Source organism: Pseudophryne corroboree, chromosome 5 (genome assembly GCF_028390025.1).
Source record: "Pseudophryne corroboree isolate aPseCor3 chromosome 5, aPseCor3.hap2, whole genome shotgun sequence".
NCBI lineage: Eukaryota > Metazoa > Chordata > Amphibia > Anura > Myobatrachidae > Pseudophryne > Pseudophryne corroboree.
In genome coordinates this window covers 656,387,492-656,407,007 of record NC_086448.1, presented here as the reverse complement: position 1 = coordinate 656,407,007, position 19,516 = coordinate 656,387,492, and the positions used below count along the sequence as shown (strand labels likewise).

At 47.6% G+C, this 19,516-nt stretch overlaps 1 protein-coding gene across 1 annotated transcript in view; it reads left to right on the top strand.

Annotated features, from left to right (window-relative positions):
- The window catches only part of PRKDC (protein kinase, DNA-activated, catalytic subunit), an 836,940-nt gene that overhangs the window by 423,462 nt on the left and 393,962 nt on the right, over positions 1-19,516 (top strand). The window contains exon 40 of the mRNA XM_063923695.1: positions 17,090-17,217. Coding sequence (XP_063779765.1) covers positions 17,090-17,217 — 128 coding nt within the window. The remainder of the gene's footprint in view (positions 1-17,089; positions 17,218-19,516) is intronic.

Sequence of the window (19,516 nt, the reverse complement as noted above, 5' to 3'; positions counted from 1 at the left end):
GCAATTCACGGCGAATCGCGGCAAATTATCGCCGTTTTTTAATTCGACACAATTCGACAGGTGAATTCCGGCAGGTGGCTGCCGGAATTCACCATATTCAATGAAAAACGGATTCGACAGTCCCGCGGGCGAAAATCGGCCGATTTGCCGGATTTTGCCGCGATTTAAAAAAACGGGAAAAACCCGGAAAAAAAAATGGCGTGGGGTCCCCCCTCCAAAGCATAACCAGCCTCGGGCTCTTCGAGCTGGTCCTGGTTCTAAAAATGCGGGGAAAAATTGGGCAGGGGATCCCCTGTATTTTTAAAACCAGCACCGGGCTCTGCGCCTGGTGCTGGTGCAAAAAATACGGGGGACAAAAAGAGTAGGGGTCCCCCGTATTTTATACACCAGCATCGGGCTCCACTAGCTGGACAGATAATGCCACAGCCGGGGGTTACTTTTATACAGCGCCCTGCGGCCGTGGCATTAACTATCCAACTAGTCACCCCTGGCCGGGGTACCCTGGGGGAGTGGGGACCCCTTCAATCAAGGGGTCCCCCCCCCCCTGCCACCCAAGGGCCAGGGGTGAAGCCCGAGGCTGTCCCCCCCCCATCCAATGGCTGCGGATGGGAGGCTGATAGCCTTGAGACAAATGTCAAGAATATTGTTTTTTCCAGTAGTACTACAAGTCCCAGCAAGCCTCCCCCGCAAGCTGGTACTTGGAGAACAACAAGTACCAGCATGCGGGAGAAAAACGGGCCCACTGGTACCTGTAGTACTACTGGAAAAAAAATACCCAAATAAAAACAGGACACACACACACCGTGACTTGTACAACTTTATTACATACTGCCGACACACACATACTTACCTATGTTGACACGAAGCAGTCGGTCCTCTTCTCCAAATAGAATCCACGGATACCTGAAAATAAAAGATAATTATACTCACCTTCCAGCGTCCAGAGATACATCCACGTCCAGAAAATAATCCAGGTACTTGGCAAAAAAACAAACCGCAAATACCCGTGCCAGCGGACTGAAAGGGGTCCCATATTCACACATGAGACCGGTTTCCCCGAATGTGCCGGGACCCCACGTGACTCCTGTCACTGAGGTCCCTTTAGCCAATCAGGAAGCGCTACTACGTGGCGCTCACCTGATTGGCTGTGCGCTGTCTGTGCTGTGACAGCGCATCGCACAGCTCCCTCCATTATATTCAATGGTGGGAACTTTGCCGTCAGCGGGGGGGTTACCCGCGGTCAGCCGCTGACCGGCGGGTGACCCCACCGCTAGCCGCAAAGTTCCCACCATTGAATATAATGGAGAGGCTTTGCGATGCGCTGTCAGCTCAGACGCGCACAGAGCCAATCAGCAGAGTGCAAGGACGTTGCACTCGCTGATTGGCTGAAGAGACCTTTCTGTGACAGCTGTCACTAGAGGTCTCTGCATTCGGGGAAAGCGGTCTCATGTGTGAATATGGGACCCCTTTCAGTCCGCTGGCACGGGTATTTGCGGTTTGTTTTTTTTGCCAAGTACCTGGATTATTTTCTGGACGTGGATTTATCTCTGGACACTGGAAGGTGAGTATAATTATCTTTTATTTTCAGGTATCCGTGGATTCTACTTGGAGAAGAGGACCGACTGCTTCGTGTCAACATAGGTAAGTATGTGTGTGTCGGCAGTATGTAATAAAGTTGTACAAGTCACGGTGTGTGTGTCCTGTTTTTATTTGGGTATTTTTTTTCCAGTAGTACTACAGGTACCAGCGGGCCCGTTTTTCTCCCGCATGCTGGTACTTGTGGTTCTCCAAGTACCAGCTTGCGGGGGAGGCTTGCTGAGAGTTGTAGTACTACTGGAAAAAACAATATTCTTGTCATTTTTCTCAAGGCTATCAGCCTCCCATCCGCAGCCATTGGATGGGGGGGACAACCTCGGGCTTCACCCCTGGCCCTTGGGTGGCTGTGGGGGGGACCCCTTGAGTTAAGGGGTCCCCACTCCCCCAGGGTACCCCGGCCAGGGGTGACTAGTTGGATATTTAATGCCACGGCCGCAAGGCACTGTATAAAAGTAACCCCTGGCTGTGGCATTCTGTCCAGCTAGTGGAGCCCGATGCTGGTGTGAAAAATACGGGGGACCCCTACTCGTTTTGTCCCCCGTATTTTTTGCACCAGGCGCAGAGCCCGGTGCTGGTTTTAAAAATACGGGGGATCCCCTGTCAAATTTTTCCCCGCAATTTTAGAACCAGGACCAGCTCGAAGAGCCCGAGGCTGGTTATGCTTTGGAGGGGGGACCCCACGCCATTTTTTCCCGGGATTTTACCATTCCATCTATTAAAAAAAAATAAAAAAAAAAAATATTATTTTTAAAAATATATAAATAATACTTGTGCCTCCAAAAAAGACAAACCAAGTACCTAATCCCTTCTAATATAAATAGATCTGATATTACCAAGAAAAAAAAAACACAAAAAAAACATGTTTAAATTTTTTTTTATTGGTTTCACCCTCCAAAGTGTGGCGGATTGAAAATGACGAATTTGCTGTCTAAAAGCACTGCTGTCGAATTTCCAAACTTGAATTGAATACACTTTGGTCGAATTGCAGCACTTGTATCATTGCAGAAAAGTCGAATTTGCAAAAAGTCGAATTTCAAAAAGTCGAATTTTGAAAGTCCGTTTTTTTGACGGAAAGTACTGAATTGCATTGACGATTTTTTTTTTTTTTTGGCGAAAATGTCCCGAAATTTGACAATTTCGGGAATTCGACCGCAATTGCATATACCCCTATATCTCACTATTAGGAAGAGAAGGGCTCAAAGAGCTAGATCATTGTTTCCCAACCTCTGTCCTCAAATCACACTAACAGTCCTGGTTTTAGTAATATCCAGGCTTGAACACAGGTGACTTAATTAGTATCTCATTTATTTTGATTTAACCATCTGTGCTGAAGACTGGATATCACAAAAACCTGCACTGTTGGTGTGCCTTGAGGACTGCGATTGGGAATGCCTGAGCTAGATGATACAGATAATCCAAGAAGTTTACAAACTGAAATTAATTCACCCTCAACTTTCAGTTTCTGTTTTAAACTAATTTCAGATCAGAATCTGAGAAACAAGAAACTTTTAACTAGGTCATTAAGGAACCTAGTGGTCCAGCAAGTCTTAATCGAGAGAACGGACTTCAAAACAGGGACTGTGGTTTTATTCCCATCTCATTAGGGTAGGAGCCCAATGGCAAGTTCACCACATATTAGGTTTAAAAAACTGAACAAATGGATTCAACATTTGAAGTTCGAGATGGAGTCCTTTTATCTGTCCCCTCTTTCCAAATGTATATTTCTCTTACGTCCTAGAGGATGCTGGAATCCACGTTAGTACCATGGGAGTGTATAGACTGGTCCATTGGCGCTTTAAGAGTTTGAGAGTGTGGGCTTGCTCCTCCATCTATGCCCCCACCTGCCAAACTCAGTTTAGAAAATGTGCCCGTAGGAGCCGATCACAGCTAGGGGAGCCCTCCAGAGTTTCGCTAGTATAGTTTATTTTTAGAATTTATTATTTTACAGGGAGGCTGCCGGCAACAGCCTCCCTGCTTCATGGGACTTAGGGGAGGAGTAGTGTCAGCCCTGCGGTATCTGAGCCACTATCTCCGCTGACAGGACACTGAGCTCCTGAAGGGATAGATCGTTCCCCGCCACAGGGGATCGCTCACCCCAGCAGCATGCTGCCACCCCCTTACAGAGCTGAAGTTCAGTGGCGAGTGAGGCACCGACCCCCCTAGCAAGCGGGGGGGGGGGGGGGGCGCGGTGTGAAGATGGCGGCATCAGGGTAGGAGTGCAGTATTAACTGTGCTCCGGAGGCTCAGCGGTACATAGTGTGGCGCTGTGATGGGCACTCTGAGCCATCGCCTACACCCTACACTGGTCACACAGCCTGTCGGGATCCTGGGATCTCAGCCAGCATAAATCCTCAGGCCAGTATAATTCTATGAAGAGCGGGAAGACAGCGCCATTTTGGGGGCGGAGCTTCTCAGAGCAGACCCAGCAGCGTTCAGTGACATTTTCCTGCCTGCACAATGCTGTCAGTGAAGAGCAAGTCCCTCCAGAGCAACTCCAGCTATCTCTCACGGTACCAGGGGGCTGTAGAAGGGAGGTGGGGGGGGGGGAGGCTGCAAAACGACTGTGTAACCTATTGAGGTCCACAGTCAGCGCTGATAAGGGGGTCTCCCTTTATATTAAAAGCGCTGTGTGTGGGTTGGCTCCAATCTCTGTGTCTCTCTTGCCATTCTTGGGGGTTAAACTCTGTCTGTCCTCCCCTGTGTGTGTGTGGGGTGTCTGTGTTCTCCATTAAGCAATGTCCAGGAACTCTGTGTGCCTGAGTGGTTATCCTCTATCAAATCTATGATTTCTCAGATTTCAAATTGGGTTGCACAAAATGAATCTGCAACTCAGGCTTTACAGAACTCTATGGCAGTCTGGCCCAGTTCTGGTACCTCAGGGCTCCCCGCTGTATATTCACATAAACGTGCTCTTGCACAGATCATGCAGGATGATACCGATACCGATTCTGACACTGCAGACGGTGACGGGGATGTGTTGCGGGGGGCAGCATCTCTTGCAAAAGGGGTGTAGTTGATGATAGAGGCTATTAGGGATGTGTTGAATATTGCTGATACAACACCCGAGCATGTTGAGGAGGCTTTCTTCACTGAAAATAAGAAAGCCTCGCTAACCTTCCCTGCGTCAAAGGAATTAAATGCTATATTTGAAAAGGCTTGGGAAAACCTGGATAAAAAATTCCAGATGCCTAAAAGGGTTCTGGAAGCGCTTCCTTTCCCGGTAGAGGATAGGAAAAAATGGGAAAACCTGCCTATTGATGCGTCAGTATCCAGACTCTCAAAAAAGGTGGTTTTACCTGTTCCAGGATCTACCGCCTTGAAAGAGCCGGCTGATCGTAAAATTGATAATACGCTCAAATCCACGGCTTCTGGGGCAATACTGCGTCCCACTATTGCCAGTGCTTGGATTACCAAAGCTATAGTAAAGTGGTCAGGCACGTTACTTAAGGACTTGGATACTATGGAGAAATGTGATGTTGAATTGTTTTTACGTAACATTCAGGATACGGCAGGATTTCTGGTAGAATCCATGAAAGATCTGGGTTCCATGGCTGCGGGAATTTCTTCCATGTCAGTATCAACTCGTCAAGGACTGTTGTTGTGCCAGTGGTTTGCCGACGCGGAATCCAGGAGAAGTGTGGAGACCCTACCCTACACAGGTCAGGCTCTCTTTGGGGAAGCGTTAGATGCATGGATCTCCACGGCTACGGCTGGTAAGTCACCCTTTCTTCCCTCAGTTACACCTGCTCCGAAGAAACCCTTTTCGTCAGTACATCACAGCCCTTTCGGTCTACCAAGCCCAGAAAGGCAAAGCCGTCCAACACCTTCTTTCGGGGAGGTCGGCCCAAGTCCAAGAAACCTGCGGCTGCAGGTTCCCAGGAACAGAAACCTGCTTCAGGTACACCAAAGTCCTCCGCATGACTGTGGACTGCACGCCCCTGAGGTGGGGCCGGTGGGAGCGAGACTCGGACATTTCAGTCATGTCTGGGTGTCCTCCGGCCTGGACCTCTTGGTGCAAGATATTGTGTCCCAGGGGTACAAGCTGGAATTTCAAAACGCCGTCCTCACCGATTTTTCAGATCAGGCTTACCAGCTCTGCTGGCAGACAGGATTGTCCTGCAAGAAGCCGACCAGAAGTTGGTGGAGGCACAGGTCATTGTGCCAGTACCACCTCGTATGCAAAAAGGTTACTATTCGAACCTTTTCGTGGTACCGAAACCGGATGGTTCGGTCAGGCCCATTCTGAACTTAAAATCACTAAACCCCTTTCTGAGGGAGTTCAAGTTCAAAATGGAGTCTCTAAGGGCAGTGATATCCGGTTTGGAGGAAGGGGAATTCCTAGTATCCCTGGATATCAAGGATGCTTACCTCCACATTCCGATTTGGCTGCCGCATCAAGCTTATCTTCGATTCTCACTGTTGGACTGTCATTTTCAGTTCCAGGCCCTCCCATTCTGCCTCTCCACAGCACCGAGGGTATTCACCAAGGTGATGGCGGAAATGATGATTCTCCTCCGCATACAGGGGGTGAACATAATTCTATATCTGGATGATCTGCTGATAAAGGCATCGTCCATGGAGAAGCTGTTACGATCCATAGCACTCACGACCTAGCTTCTCAGGGAACATGGTTGGATCCTGAATCTTCCAAAATTGCATTTGGAACCAACCAGGAGGTTGTCCTTTCTGGGAATGATTCTCGACATGGAGGTGCAGAGGGTGTTTCTTCCAGAGGAAAAAGCGTTGGTGATACAAACAATGGGCCGGGATGTCCTGAAGCCAGCCTGGGTGTCAGTTTATCAATGCATTCACCTTCTGGGGAAGATGGTGGCCTCTTACGAGGCTCTGCAGTACAGGAGGTTTTACGCTCGGTCCTTCCAACTGGATTTCCTGGACTCCAGATGGTACTTGATTCATGAGATTGTTAAGTTCCCGGTGCTCAGAACAAGGGAGATGTTATGAAGCAAGTCCAGAGCACCAGGACGTAATGCTGGGAAAGGGGAATGGAAAGGGAATAGCCCCTGGCGCCCTATCTCCGTTGTCTCACCCGTGCTGTCAGTACACTCTTGCGAGACTATGGTTGCTTGAGCCCATGGCAGCCGCGTTTGAAGGGCGGATTACGTCTGCCCAACTTCGATGCCCCCTCAGGTCTTAATGAGAGACAAAGAGTGAACCGAGACAGGGTGATAACAAGGGGCCCTCTGACTAAACAACAAGGCCAGGGGCTACTAACAAACCTAAAACCAAAGTATGTGCGGCTTGCCGCCAAAGGAAAAGAACAACAAAGGAAATGCTGACCACACGCCGACACAATACTTTTGTGTACCGGCGGTGACAGCATAAGCAGAACCCTCTGCAAAACACCAGTGACAGAAATAATAAGGGAATACAGCGGCCTAGGCCGACGGACGCGGCCGTGCCGCTACTCACGGAACCGGTACGAATACTGGCAAACGGACAGGAACTCCCAATGCTGCTGACACAGACTCTCAGAACTGGAGGACAGGCAGAATCCCAAACGACAGACCGGTGGACACCAAGAAGCCAGAAACTTGCACAGGCAACGGTACTGGACCTCAGGACAGGAACGCCTCACGGCAGGACACGGGATCAGACATAGGAATCGACACAGGGACTGACACAGGAATCGACACAGGAAGCTCAGGAACTAGCAGGAACCAAGCTCAGAACTCAAGCAGACTGCAAACCAAGGAATATCACCAGCATCTGTGAATTGCAAACAGCCAGCATATAACAGAGAGGCCTAATTAATAATCCCATGCAGCTGCCTTGTTGCATGATTCCAAACTGACCAGATGCAATTAGCAGCCAGGTGAGGCTGAACACAAGGGAACAAGCTGCAATTACACAGACTCACCAGCGGCAGCAGACAAGAGTATTCTAAAACAGAGCAACAGGAAATCCTGGCATGCAAGACAACTTTATAAACATAAAATAGGAATGAACCACTACCTGTGGTTCATAACAGTATCCCCTCCTTAAGGGTGAGCTCCGAGCACCCCATGACACCCACGGGGAACATAAACAGAAGTATAACATGAAATACAGAACAAAACTGCAAAACAGGAATGAGCCACAGCCGTGGCTCATAACATTACCCCCCCCTTGAGGAGGGGTCAAAAGACCCCAAAATTCAGACTATCCAGAGCAAGGGATACAAAAAAAAAACAAAAACCTGACACACTGGTCTAACAGACAAGAAAACAAAAAACAAGCTGTAGCAACAACTTGTAACAGTGCCCTCCCCTTGATGGTGGCCACTGGACACAAGACAAGGGGGGAAAAAAATCCTTTTTTTTATCAAGGCAAGAGTCAAAAATTATTTCTTTTTCTCCTTCTTCTTTTTACAAAGCTCTTTAGGTCTGACCAAGGTAATTCCCCAAACATTGTCTGAACTGATGGTACCACCCAGCAAGGCTGCGTTCAAATCAGAGACAGGTCTCTTACCCTTGGGAGCTGAACTTTCTGGTAAAGTACTATTATTAGAAGAAGAAGTCAAAAAAGCACATCCTGCAGTCAAAACAACGGGCTGGGACTCTTGTGCAGAGTTTACAGTATTTGGTGGACTCTCAGCAGACAAGACGGGTGACTTAGAGGAACCTGAACCAATTTCTTTGGAACCATATCTTTTAATAATTACATCACTGAATGCTGGGGGATCCTGAAGAATGGGATCTTCAGCTTTCATTAGGCTGGTCGCCCACTCAAAAGGCTCTCCTCTAAAAGAATAAATCAGATAAAGCACAATGTTCTCTGAAGTGATGCCCAGAAATGGTCTAGACAACATAATAATGTAATAGTGTTTGTAAAGTGCCAAAAATTGGGCTAAGTCCCCATCAAAGATTATGGATGTTGAGATATCAGAGTCAGGATCTGTTTCCTTCTCATCTGACTGACTGGAGTGCTTTGCTAGGACCTGGTCACTATTGACCTTACTCGAGGCTGAGACTCTCTGAACCCCACCCGGGGCTGAGACTTTCTGAACCCCACCCGGGGCAGTGACTTTCTGAACCCCACCCGGGGCAGTGACTTTCTGAACCCCACCCGGGGCAGTGACTTTCTGAACCCCACCCGGGGCAGTGACTTTCTGAATCCCACCCGGGGCAGTGACTTCCGGGAACCCCGCTGGGGCAGTGGCCTCCGGGAACCCCGCTGGGGCAGTGGCCTCCGGGAACCCCGCTGGGGCAGTGGCCTCCGGGAACCCCGCTGGGGCAGTGGCCTCCGGGAACCCCGCTGGGGCAGTGGCCTCCGGGATCCCCGCTGGAGCAGTGGCCTCCGAGATCCCCGCTGGGGCAGTGGCCTCCGAGATCCCAGCTGGGGCAGTGGCCTCCGAGATCCCAGCTGGGGCAGTGGCCTCCGAGATCCCAGCTGGGGCAGTGGCCTCCGAGAACCCCGCTGGGGCAGTGGCCTCCGAGAACCCCGCTGGGGCCAGCACCTCGGATTCTTTTACTGGGACCGGACCGTTGGCCTCCCTGACTGGGATCGGGCCATCGGCCTACCTCTCTGAGTCAATAATTATCGAAAGTTCTCCCGGGACTATGACTTCCGGGACTTTTGCTGAAGCAATAACGTTCAGATCCTCCACTAATGCTATGCTTCTTAAGTTCTTTCCTGGGGAAGCGACTTCTAGACCCTTCTTTGGGGCTGCGTCTCTCGAGACCCCACTTGGGGATATTACTTCAAAGATCCCTTCTGGAGTTTTGCTTCTCGAGTTCCCCTCAAGAACTATGGTTTTAGAGACCCTTTCTAGGGTTGCGCTTTTCAAGTCCCTACCTGGGGTAACAGCTTCTGAGACCCCTTCCGGTATGGACACCTGAACAATAATATTTGATGTCCCTCTATAAGCTAGGGCATCGGGTACCGCTCCAGCACTCTGGGCATCGGGTACCGCTCCAGCACTCTGGGCATCGGGTACCGCTCCAGCACTCTGGGCATCGGGCACCGCTCCAGCACTCTGGGCATCGGGCACCGCTCCAGCACTCTGGGCATCGGGCACCGCTCCAGCACTCTGGGCATCGGGCACCGCTCCAGGGACTTGCAACTCCGCTTCCACAGGAACCCCTAGAGAGGAGAGAAACATTCTCTTTTGATTCCTGAATCTATAATGGGGCTCCCTTGCCCAAGGACCCCAATTATAGGACAGAGAGTTTTTTTGTGTGGGTTGTGTGACAAGTACCTCTGCCACAGTAGAGACAGGAGTAGGTCTTGTATCATGACTCAACTTGGCCAGAGGGCAAGACTCGTCACCACACTTTGGCTTGCGCAACTCACAGGTCTGCAGATAATGGCCTAAACCCCCACAATATAGGCATAAGTTTAAGTTTCTGCGACGCAGACGCTCCTCTTCTGAGAGCCTGGGCCGCAGAAAACTTTTAAACCTTTTCTCTTCAATTAAACCAGAGGATTCTCTTGTCACCATACTGTGAACAAGAGTCTCTTTAGAGATAGATGTACTCTCAATGACTTCTGGCAAAATGAGCAAGATTTTAGTCAGAAGGTTTTGCAGTTGCTTTAGGGATTGCTGCAAAACTTCTAGTCGCTCTGGTCTCAAAGCACTGAATACAGAGTTCAGGGCTGCGAGAGATGCCTGCAGGGCTTGCATAGTAGACATAGGAGGATTTAAAACTAGACAAGACAAGGCAAGGCAAGACAAGGCAAGGCAAGGCAAGACTAAATTTTGCTAAACAAAACAAGACCTTTTTTTTTTTTTTTTTTTAAACACCGGACTGGATTCTAAAACACCGGACTGGATTCTAAAACACCGGACTGGATTCTAAAACACCGGACTGGATTCTAAAACACCGGACTGGATTCTAAAACACCGGACTGGATTCTAAAACACCGGACTGGATTCTAAAACACCGGACTGGATTCTAAAACACCGGACTGGATTCTAAAACACCGGACTGGATTCTAAAACACCGGACTGGATTCTAAAACACTGAATTCTAAAACACTGAATTCTAGACTAGACACTGGACTGGGCCAAAAAAGAAAAAAAGTTTTATTTCTTTTTTTGTGGTATGGCTGGTGATAATGTTTGGTTCCTGGTGCTCAGAACAAGGGAGATGTTATGAAGCAAGTCCAGAGCACCAGGACGTAATGCTGGGAAAGGGGAATGGAAAGGGAATAGCCCCTGGCGCCCTATCTCTGTTGTCTCACCCGTGCTGTCAGTACACTCTTGCGAGACTATGGTTGCTTGAGCCCATGGCAGCCGCGTTTGAAGGGCGGATTACGTCTGCCCAACTTCGATGCCCCCTCAGGTCTTAATGAGAGACAAAGAGTGAACCGAGACAGGGTGATCACAAGGGGCCCTCTGACTAAACAACAAGGCCAGGGGCTACTAACAAACCTAAAACCAAAGTATGTGCGGCTTGCCGCCAAAGGAAAAGAACAACAAAGGAAATGCTGACCACACGCCGACACAATACTTTTGTGTACCGGCGGTGACAGCATAAGCAGAACCCTCTGCAAAACACCAGTGACAGAAATAATAAGGGAATACAGCGGCCTAGGCCGACTGACGCGGCCGTGCCGCTACTCACGGAACCGGTACGAATACTGGCAAACGGACAGGAACTCCCAATGCTGCTGACACAGACTCAGAACTGGAGGACAGGCAGAATCCCAAACGACAGACCGGTGGACACCAAGAAGCCAGAAACTTGCACAGGCAACGGTACTGGACCTCAGGACAGGAACGCCTCACGGCAGGACACGGGATCAGACATAGGAATCGACACAGGGACTGACACAGGAATCGTCACAGGAAGCTCAGGAACTAGCAGGAACCAAGCTCAGAACTCAAGCAGACTGCAAACCAAGGAATATCACCAGCATCTGTGAATTGCAAACAGCCAGCATATAACAGAGAGGCCTAATTAATAATCCCATGCAGCTGCCTTGTTGCATGATTCCAAACTGACCAGATGCAATTAGCAGCCAGGTGAGGCTGAACACAAGGGAACAAGCTGCAATTACACAGACTCACCAGCGGCAGCAGACAAGAGTATTCTAAAACAGAGCAACAGGAAATCCTGGCATGCAAGACAACTTTATAAACATAAAATAGGAATGAACCACTACCTGTGGTTCATAACAGTATCCCCTCCTTAAGGGTGAGCTCCGAGCACCCCATGACACCCACGGGGAACATAAACAGAAGTATAACATGAAATACAGAACAAAACTGCAAAACAGGAATGAGCCACAGCCGTGGCTCGTAACAGAGATTAAGTGTCAGCATGTCAGTAGTGGTAAGCTTTGCCAAAGTAAGCACTGTTTGGGGAACACAGAAGTATGTGGGTGACCCTGTCGACACCAACTATGATGACTGGGTGTAAAAATATATAAAAAAAACAAAACCTATACCTGTATTTATGTATGGTACCTTGCAGTGAGCTGTAGCTCGAGCACAGATGTGATAGTATTTTGTGGGGGCGTCCTAGTGAAATTAGGTATATGTTTCCCTCAGATCCTTCGGGGTCACAAAAATGTTATTTTGCCCAGTCACTACTCCCTGTCGTCGACATGAATACTATGTTCTATGTCGGCCATAATGTCTCCTGATTAGATCCACAACATTGGCATTCAGTACATGTTCATACACATTTGAAACACATAAATGTCACTAGGGACCCTGATGTTCCTGACAGATATTTTTATATATATATATATATATATATATATATATATGTGTGTGTGTGTATATATATAAAGATGTATATATAGGTATATGTGTATTTAAATGTGTGCAGTTATATTTCAATTTATTATGAATGCTGAAGTAAAGTTATTCTTTCTCATGTGCTGGTCGCTCTGTCGATGAATCTCTAGGTCAGCCATGACAAGATGGTCTCGAATCCTCACGAGGAGACAGAGTGTTTCTTCTTCTCCCGCCATGGATAGAATAAAGTGAATGTCTACCCCTGGTCTACACGGGGCCCTGTCACCAAGGATCGTATACAGGAAGCGAAGTTATAATTTTAATTATATGCTTTGCTGATATTTTCATTACATGCGCATGGGGGTGTACTTGCATTCAAAGATGGTCGGTTACCTTGTTATCCGATATAATTACCCTGGGGAGAAATGGGATATTCCTTGGGTCTTATCTAGAACATTGCAGCATGCTGCCGTGTAACTACAAGAGGTATGCACTGACTCCCAGAAATACTGGAGCATCTTCCCTATGAAGGGATAATCTGTTTTGGGGATGGCTTGGTTAAATGGATCTCGGCAGATACCACTGGTATGTCTACCGTCCTGAGCTATGTTCCCTCACAACGGTTGTTGACGCATTTTTTGTGGGATGCAGTCGCTTTGACCGGTTAGATACCATTTTGTTTTCCCCTTCTTTGCAGGTAGAGGAAGGTGAAAAAGTAAGAGGTCTGCGGCCTTTTCAAGTTCACAGAGCAAGATATCGTCCTCTATTTCTACAACGTCCGCCGCAGATCGCTGGGTCTATCTTGCTGGAGCCCACACCGGTGGGAACTCGTCTAATACTCCTCAGTCAGTCCTGGAATGGACTTGACACCGTTAGTTAAGAATACAGTCCATAGGGGGACATACTCGAGTTTCCAGATGATTCCCCTCGCTGATTTTAAAATAGATCACACCGATTCTCCTATAAACGGGGAAATAGTAGGCGACGCCATACAAGGCTTGGTTCAGGATCAGGACATTGTCCTGCTGTCCCTGTAAAAAAAAAAGGGGGGGGGGGGGGGGGAATAAGCTGTTAATCAGGCTTTTTCGTGCTTCTGAGACCGGACAGCTTGGTCAGAATTATTCCAAAAAGATTTCTTCTTAAGATGTTGAACTACAAGTTGGAATCTCTCAGGGCAGGGATTTCTGACCTGTAAAAGAAGAAAGAGGTTTTAAGTGCGGTGTCATCCGCATTAAACTTTCCTATTTTTGCTATTCAGGATTGTCATTGCCATTTCACCAGAATGATGGTGGTATGATGGTTTCCTTCTATAGTAAGAGCCATTATTTTTCTGTACTGGGACGCTCTCCTGACTGCGGCGAGGTCAAGAAACAAATGGTACAATTCGTTGTTTCTCTCTGACAGTTCTTCGTCACAAAGAATCGCTGTTGATCCCAACGACGCTGAGATCGGAGTTGGGAAGAAGTTTAGATACTGTTCGGTTAAGAGTTTGTTTTTTCCTGTGGAAAGAGATCTGATGATCCATAGTCGGATCAGGTTTGCAACAGTGTAAACCCGTCGATACCTTTTCGTTGATGCGGAAGATGGTTGCAGCCTACAAGGCCATTCGGTGAGCAGGTCAAATGCCAGAGTTGTTTTGCGGGACCAGTTGGACATATGGTCCGGGTCTTACCTGCACATGCACCGGTAAATATTCCTATTTTACAGGACCAGGATATCTCTCCTGTGGTGCCTTCACAGTTCTCACCTCCTACAGGGACGATGGTTCGAGATCCAGGATTAGATCCTGGTGTCCATGGATACAAGTCTCCGAGGCTGGAGAGCAGTTTCTCCAAGGGAAGAATTTCCAAGGGGAAAGCTCAAGCCGAAAAGCTTGCCTGTAATAAGCATTCTTGGATTAAGAGCTATTTACAACGGAACATCTTCTTTGTGTTCTGCCCGTCTTAATTCTGTCGGACGACTAAACAGCAGTGGCGTAAGTAAACCACTAGGGCGGAATGAGGAGCAGAGCGAAAAAGGTGGAAGCCACAAAAGTTTCCGATGAGCTAAAGGCAGGTAAACGCTCTATTAGAGGTCGTCGTTCCGGGTGAAGACAATGGAGAAATAAACTTCCTCAGCACGATCTTCATCCAGGAGAGTGGGGTCTTCATCAAGAAGTTCACAGAAATGACAAGTCTTTGGGGGAATTCCTCGATTAGACGTGAGGGCGTTTTCGCCTCAATAGGAAACTTCGGGGATGTTGTTCCAGGTCATGGGACACTCAAGCTATATTAGTGGACCCCCTCGTGACACCTTGGGTGTTTCAGTCGGTCTATGTGTTCCCTCCACTTTCGCTCTTTCCGAAGGTGATAACCATAAGAGAAACAAAGATTCAGGCGATCCTCATTGTTCCGGTCTAGCCAAGGAGGGCTTGGTATCCAGATCTTCAAGACTTACTAATAGAAGATCCCTGGCCTCTTCCTCTAAGAGTGGTCCTGTTACAGCAAGGACAGGGCGTGTACCAAGATTTACCGGGGCTGCGTTTGACGGCTTGGCGGTTGAACGCCATATCCTGGCCCAAAAGGGTATTGCCGGTGAAGTCATTTCCACATTGCTTCAGGCTAGTAAAGGAGTAACGGCGGAGATTTACCACCGTATTTGGTGGAAGTATGTGTCTTGGTGTGAATCCAAGAAGGCTCCTACGGAAGAATTTCGGCTGGGTCATTTTCTCCATTTTTTGCATGCAGGTGTGGATGCAGGCCTAAGGTTAGGGTCCATTAAAGTGCAGGTTTCGGCCTTAACAATTTTCTTTTTAAAAAAAGTATGAGCCACCTTTCCAGAAGGTCGGACTTTCGTGAAAGGAGTGCTGCACTTCCAACCTCCATTTGTGCCCCCACTGGCACTATGGGACCTTAATGTGGTGTTGCAGTTTCTTATGTCACACTGGTTGGAACCTTTACGTAAGGTAAAAATTTCTCTCTTGAAAAGTGGTCATGCTATTGGCATTGGCGTCTGCAAGGCGGGTGTCGGAATTGGTGGCTTTGCCTCACAAGAGCCCTCTTTGATCTTCCTTGTGGATAGAGCGGAATTGAGAAATTGGCAACAATTTCTGCCTAAAGTGGTTTCTGCGTTTTCACAGGAACCAACCTATTGTGGTGCCTGGGGCTACTTAAGCCTTGGCTGATTCGAAGTCTCTTGTGGTAGTCAGAGATTTGAATATTTGAGTCGCCAGAACGGCTCAGATTGGGGAAACAGAGGCTCTGTTTATCCTGTATGCTCCCAACAAAATTGGGGCTCCTGCTTCTAAGCAGACTATTGCACGCTGGATCTGTGATACGATTCGGCAGGCTCATTCTACGGCTGGATTGCCGTTACCGAAGTCGGTGAAGGCCCATTCTACCAGGAAGGTGGGCTCTTCTTGGGCGGATGCCCGTGGAGTCTCGGCGGGTCAACTTTGCCGAGCAGCTACTTCGTCGGGTTTAAGCACTTTTCCTAAGTTCTACAAGTTTGATACCCTGGCTGATGAGGACCTCAGGTTTGCTCAATCGGTGCTGCAGAGTTGTCCGCACTCTCCCGCCCGGTCTGGAGCTTTGGTATAAACCCCATGGTCCTTTTGGAACCCCAGCATCCTCTAGGACGTAGGAGAAAATAGGATTTTAATACCTACCGGTAAATCCTTTTCTCTTAGTCCGTAGAGGATGCTGGGCGCCTGTCCCAGTGCGCACTGTATCTGCAGCTATTGGTTGTCGTTACACTCATGTGGTGTTTCTTTGCAGTCAAGTCTGTTGCTGCGGTTATTCATGCCATGACATGCGATATGTGATTATCGGTCATGATACACACAAGTTGTGTTACGTTTTCGGTCAGCATTTTGCTGTATGGTTTTTCCATGCCGTCAGCTGGTGTTCTATTGAATGCCACGTTCTGCGACATGTTCGTGGTGTGAGCTGGTATGACACTCACCATGTTTAAACAATAAATTCTTTCCTCGAAATGTCCGTCTCTCTGGGCACAGTTTTCTAACTGAAGTCTGGAAGAGGGGCATAGAGGGAGGAGCCAGTTCACACCCATTCAAAGTCTTATAGTGTGTCCATGTCTTCTGGGGATCCCGTCTATACCCCATGGTCCTTTTGGAACCCCAGCATCCTCTACGGACTAAGAGAAAAGGATTTACCGGTAGGTATTAAAATCCTATTATAAATACTGATATTGCATGCATTATAATGTACCAGATTAATAACAGCAAAGCACTGAAGAAAATAAACCATAGTTCTGTGCAGTATAATGTATCATATGTATAATGTATAATTCAAGTGCTCAGTCTGAAACCTGATTCCTAGATGAGGATGAGGGCCCGCAGGCACTAGGGCCCACCGGAGGTTTCCCCTGTACCCCTGTGGGCCAGTCCAACCCTGGTTTATGGAGTGTTTTGCTAATTGAGCTGAGTGTGTTTTTGCTCAGACCACATATGTCTGTTCATTTAATTTTTTTATTCTTGTTCTCAACATTTCACTCATGTTTTTACAATTATTGAACTGAAAACCATGTAAATAGATATGATATTGTAAGTAAAACGTATCAATGGTGTGAGTAACATTCACATGATGCATGGAGAAATTGCCTAGTGTGCTTCATTTGTATCATTAGGAAAGGACAGGGTAGTCACACACATGAATAACGTGTACTTGCATACAGGAATTCAAGGAATGTCAGGAAGGTTGTCCGATTGGCATGTTCTATGCCTTATGTGATCTTCTAATATTATACAATGTCAGTAGATTATCAAATATATGTAAAATGTTAGTTAATGTAATTTCTTTTTTTTAGTTTTTGGATGCTCTTGAGTTGTCCCAAAGTCCAATGCTGCTACAACTCATGGCAGTGATTCTTTGCCGGGACACCAAACATTTTATGGAGGAATTGTTTCAAAGCAGCTTCAAAAAAGTTATTAAAAGGTAAACATACTTAAGAAGTTCCATTACTTTTATGAATTTTAAAATGACTTTTTTAGCCATTGCTGCCAAATCTTTGATTAATTACGCAACCGTATCGATCCAACTAAGTTTTTAATCATGAGTGTCCATTTTAAGACTTCTTCTGTCTTTATATATTTATTTCTTTATTATTATTTATCTTACATCCTAGAGGATGCTGGGGTCCACATTAGTACCATGGGGTATAGACTGGTCCCTTGGGAGCCATGGGCACTTTAAGAGTTTAATAGTGAGGGCTGAGCCCCTCTATGCCCCTCCTACCAGACTCGGGGGCAGATGTATTAACCTGGAGGAGGCATAAGGAAGTGATAAACCAGTGATATGTGCAAGGTTATAAACACACCAGCCAATCAGTTTCATTATGTAAATTAACTGTTAGGATCTGATTGGCTGGTGCGTTTATCACCTTGCACATATTACTGGTTTATCACTTCCTTATGCCTTCTCCAGGTTAATACATCTGCCCCTCAGTTTATTAAATGTGCCCGGTAGAGCCGGTTACAGCTAGGGGAGCTCCTGGGGGCTTTTCTAGTTTTTTTTTTTTTTTTTTTTTTTTAAGAACTGTTAGGTACAGGGGGGCTGCTGGCAACAGCCTCCCTGCTTCGTGGGACTTAGGAGGCGAGTAGGATCCAACCCTTGAGGTTAATGGCCCCTATCTCTGCTGACAGGACGTTGAGCTCCTGAGGGTGTCGATCGCAAGCCCCCGAGCCGACCGCTTGCGCCCACAGCACTGCCACCACCCCTTAACAGTGCTAGAAGATGCAGTGGTGAGTGTGACGCCGGCGCCCCGGTAAGCGGGGTGCCGGCGGATATGGCGGCACAAGGGTGGGAGCGCAGCGCTGATGCTGCACTCCGGAGGGCTCAGAGGTACAGTTGTGAGGGGCACCCTGAGCCAGCGCAATACCCTAACACTGGTCATCTAACCTAACAGGGGCTAATCCCACTGTTCGCAACAAACATCCTCCGGCCAGTATAAAATAACAAGAGCGGGAAGACACGCAATTAAAGGGGGCGGGGCTTCTCTTGAGAGCGGATCCAGCACTCACCAGCGCCATTTTCTCCCTGCAGATCACATTGCAGAAACACTGACAGGGAGCGCTGCCCTCCACTTCACTCCAGTTATCCTCTGCGGTACCATGGTGTTATAGAAAGTGTGTGTGTGTGGGGGGGAGAGTGTTATTCACTAATTTAATCTATTAAGGTTACTCAGTCAGCGCCAGGCATTTATTTATAATAACTGCCTACTGGTGCGCTGTGTGTGCTGGCTCCTTATACTCTGTGTCTCTGAAAGTACTTGGGGGAAACTGTGTCTGACATTTTCCTGTGTGTGTGTGTAATATACAGTGGGGCAAAAAAGTATTTGGACAGCCACCGATTGTGCAAGTTGACCCACTTAAAAAGACGAGAGAGGTCTGTAATTTCCATCATAGGTATGCTTCAACTGTGAGAGACAGAATCTGAAATAAAAAACTAGGAAATCACATTGTATGATTTTTAAAAAATTTATTTGTATATTCTTGTGGAAAATAAATATTTGGACAATCAAAAAATGTAACTCAATACTTTGTAATATAACCTCGGTTGGCAATTACAGAGGTCAAACGTTTCCTGTAGCTCTTGAGCAGGTTTGCACAAACTGTAGCAGGTATTTTGGCCCACTCTTCCATGCAGATCTTCTCTAGATCTCTCATGTTTTGGGCCTGTCGCCGGGCAACACGGACTTTCAACTCCCTCCACAGATTTTCTATTGGGTTGAGGTCTGGAGACTGGCTAGGCCACTCCAGGACCTTGAAATGCTTCTTACAGAGCCACTCCTTAGTCACCATGGCGGTGTGTTTGGGGTTATTGTCATGCTGGAAGACCCAGCCACGTTCCATCTTCAATGCTCTTACTGAGGGAAGGAGGTTTTTGCCCAAAATCTCACGATACATGGCCCTATTCATCCTCTCCTTAATATGGATCAGTTGTCCTGTCCCCTTTGCAGAAAAGCAGCCCCAAAGCATGATGTTTCCACCCCCATGCTTCACAGTGGGTATGGTGTTCTTGGGATGCCATTCATCATTCTTCTCCCTCCAAACACGGCGAGTGGAGTTTATACCAAAAAGTTTGATTTTGCTCTCATCTGACCACATTATATTCTCTCAATCCTCCTCTGGATCATCCAGATGGTCACTGGCAAACTTTAGATGGGCCTGGACATGTGCTGGCTTAAGCAGGGGGACCTTTTGGGCACTGCAGGATTTCAATCCATGACAACGTA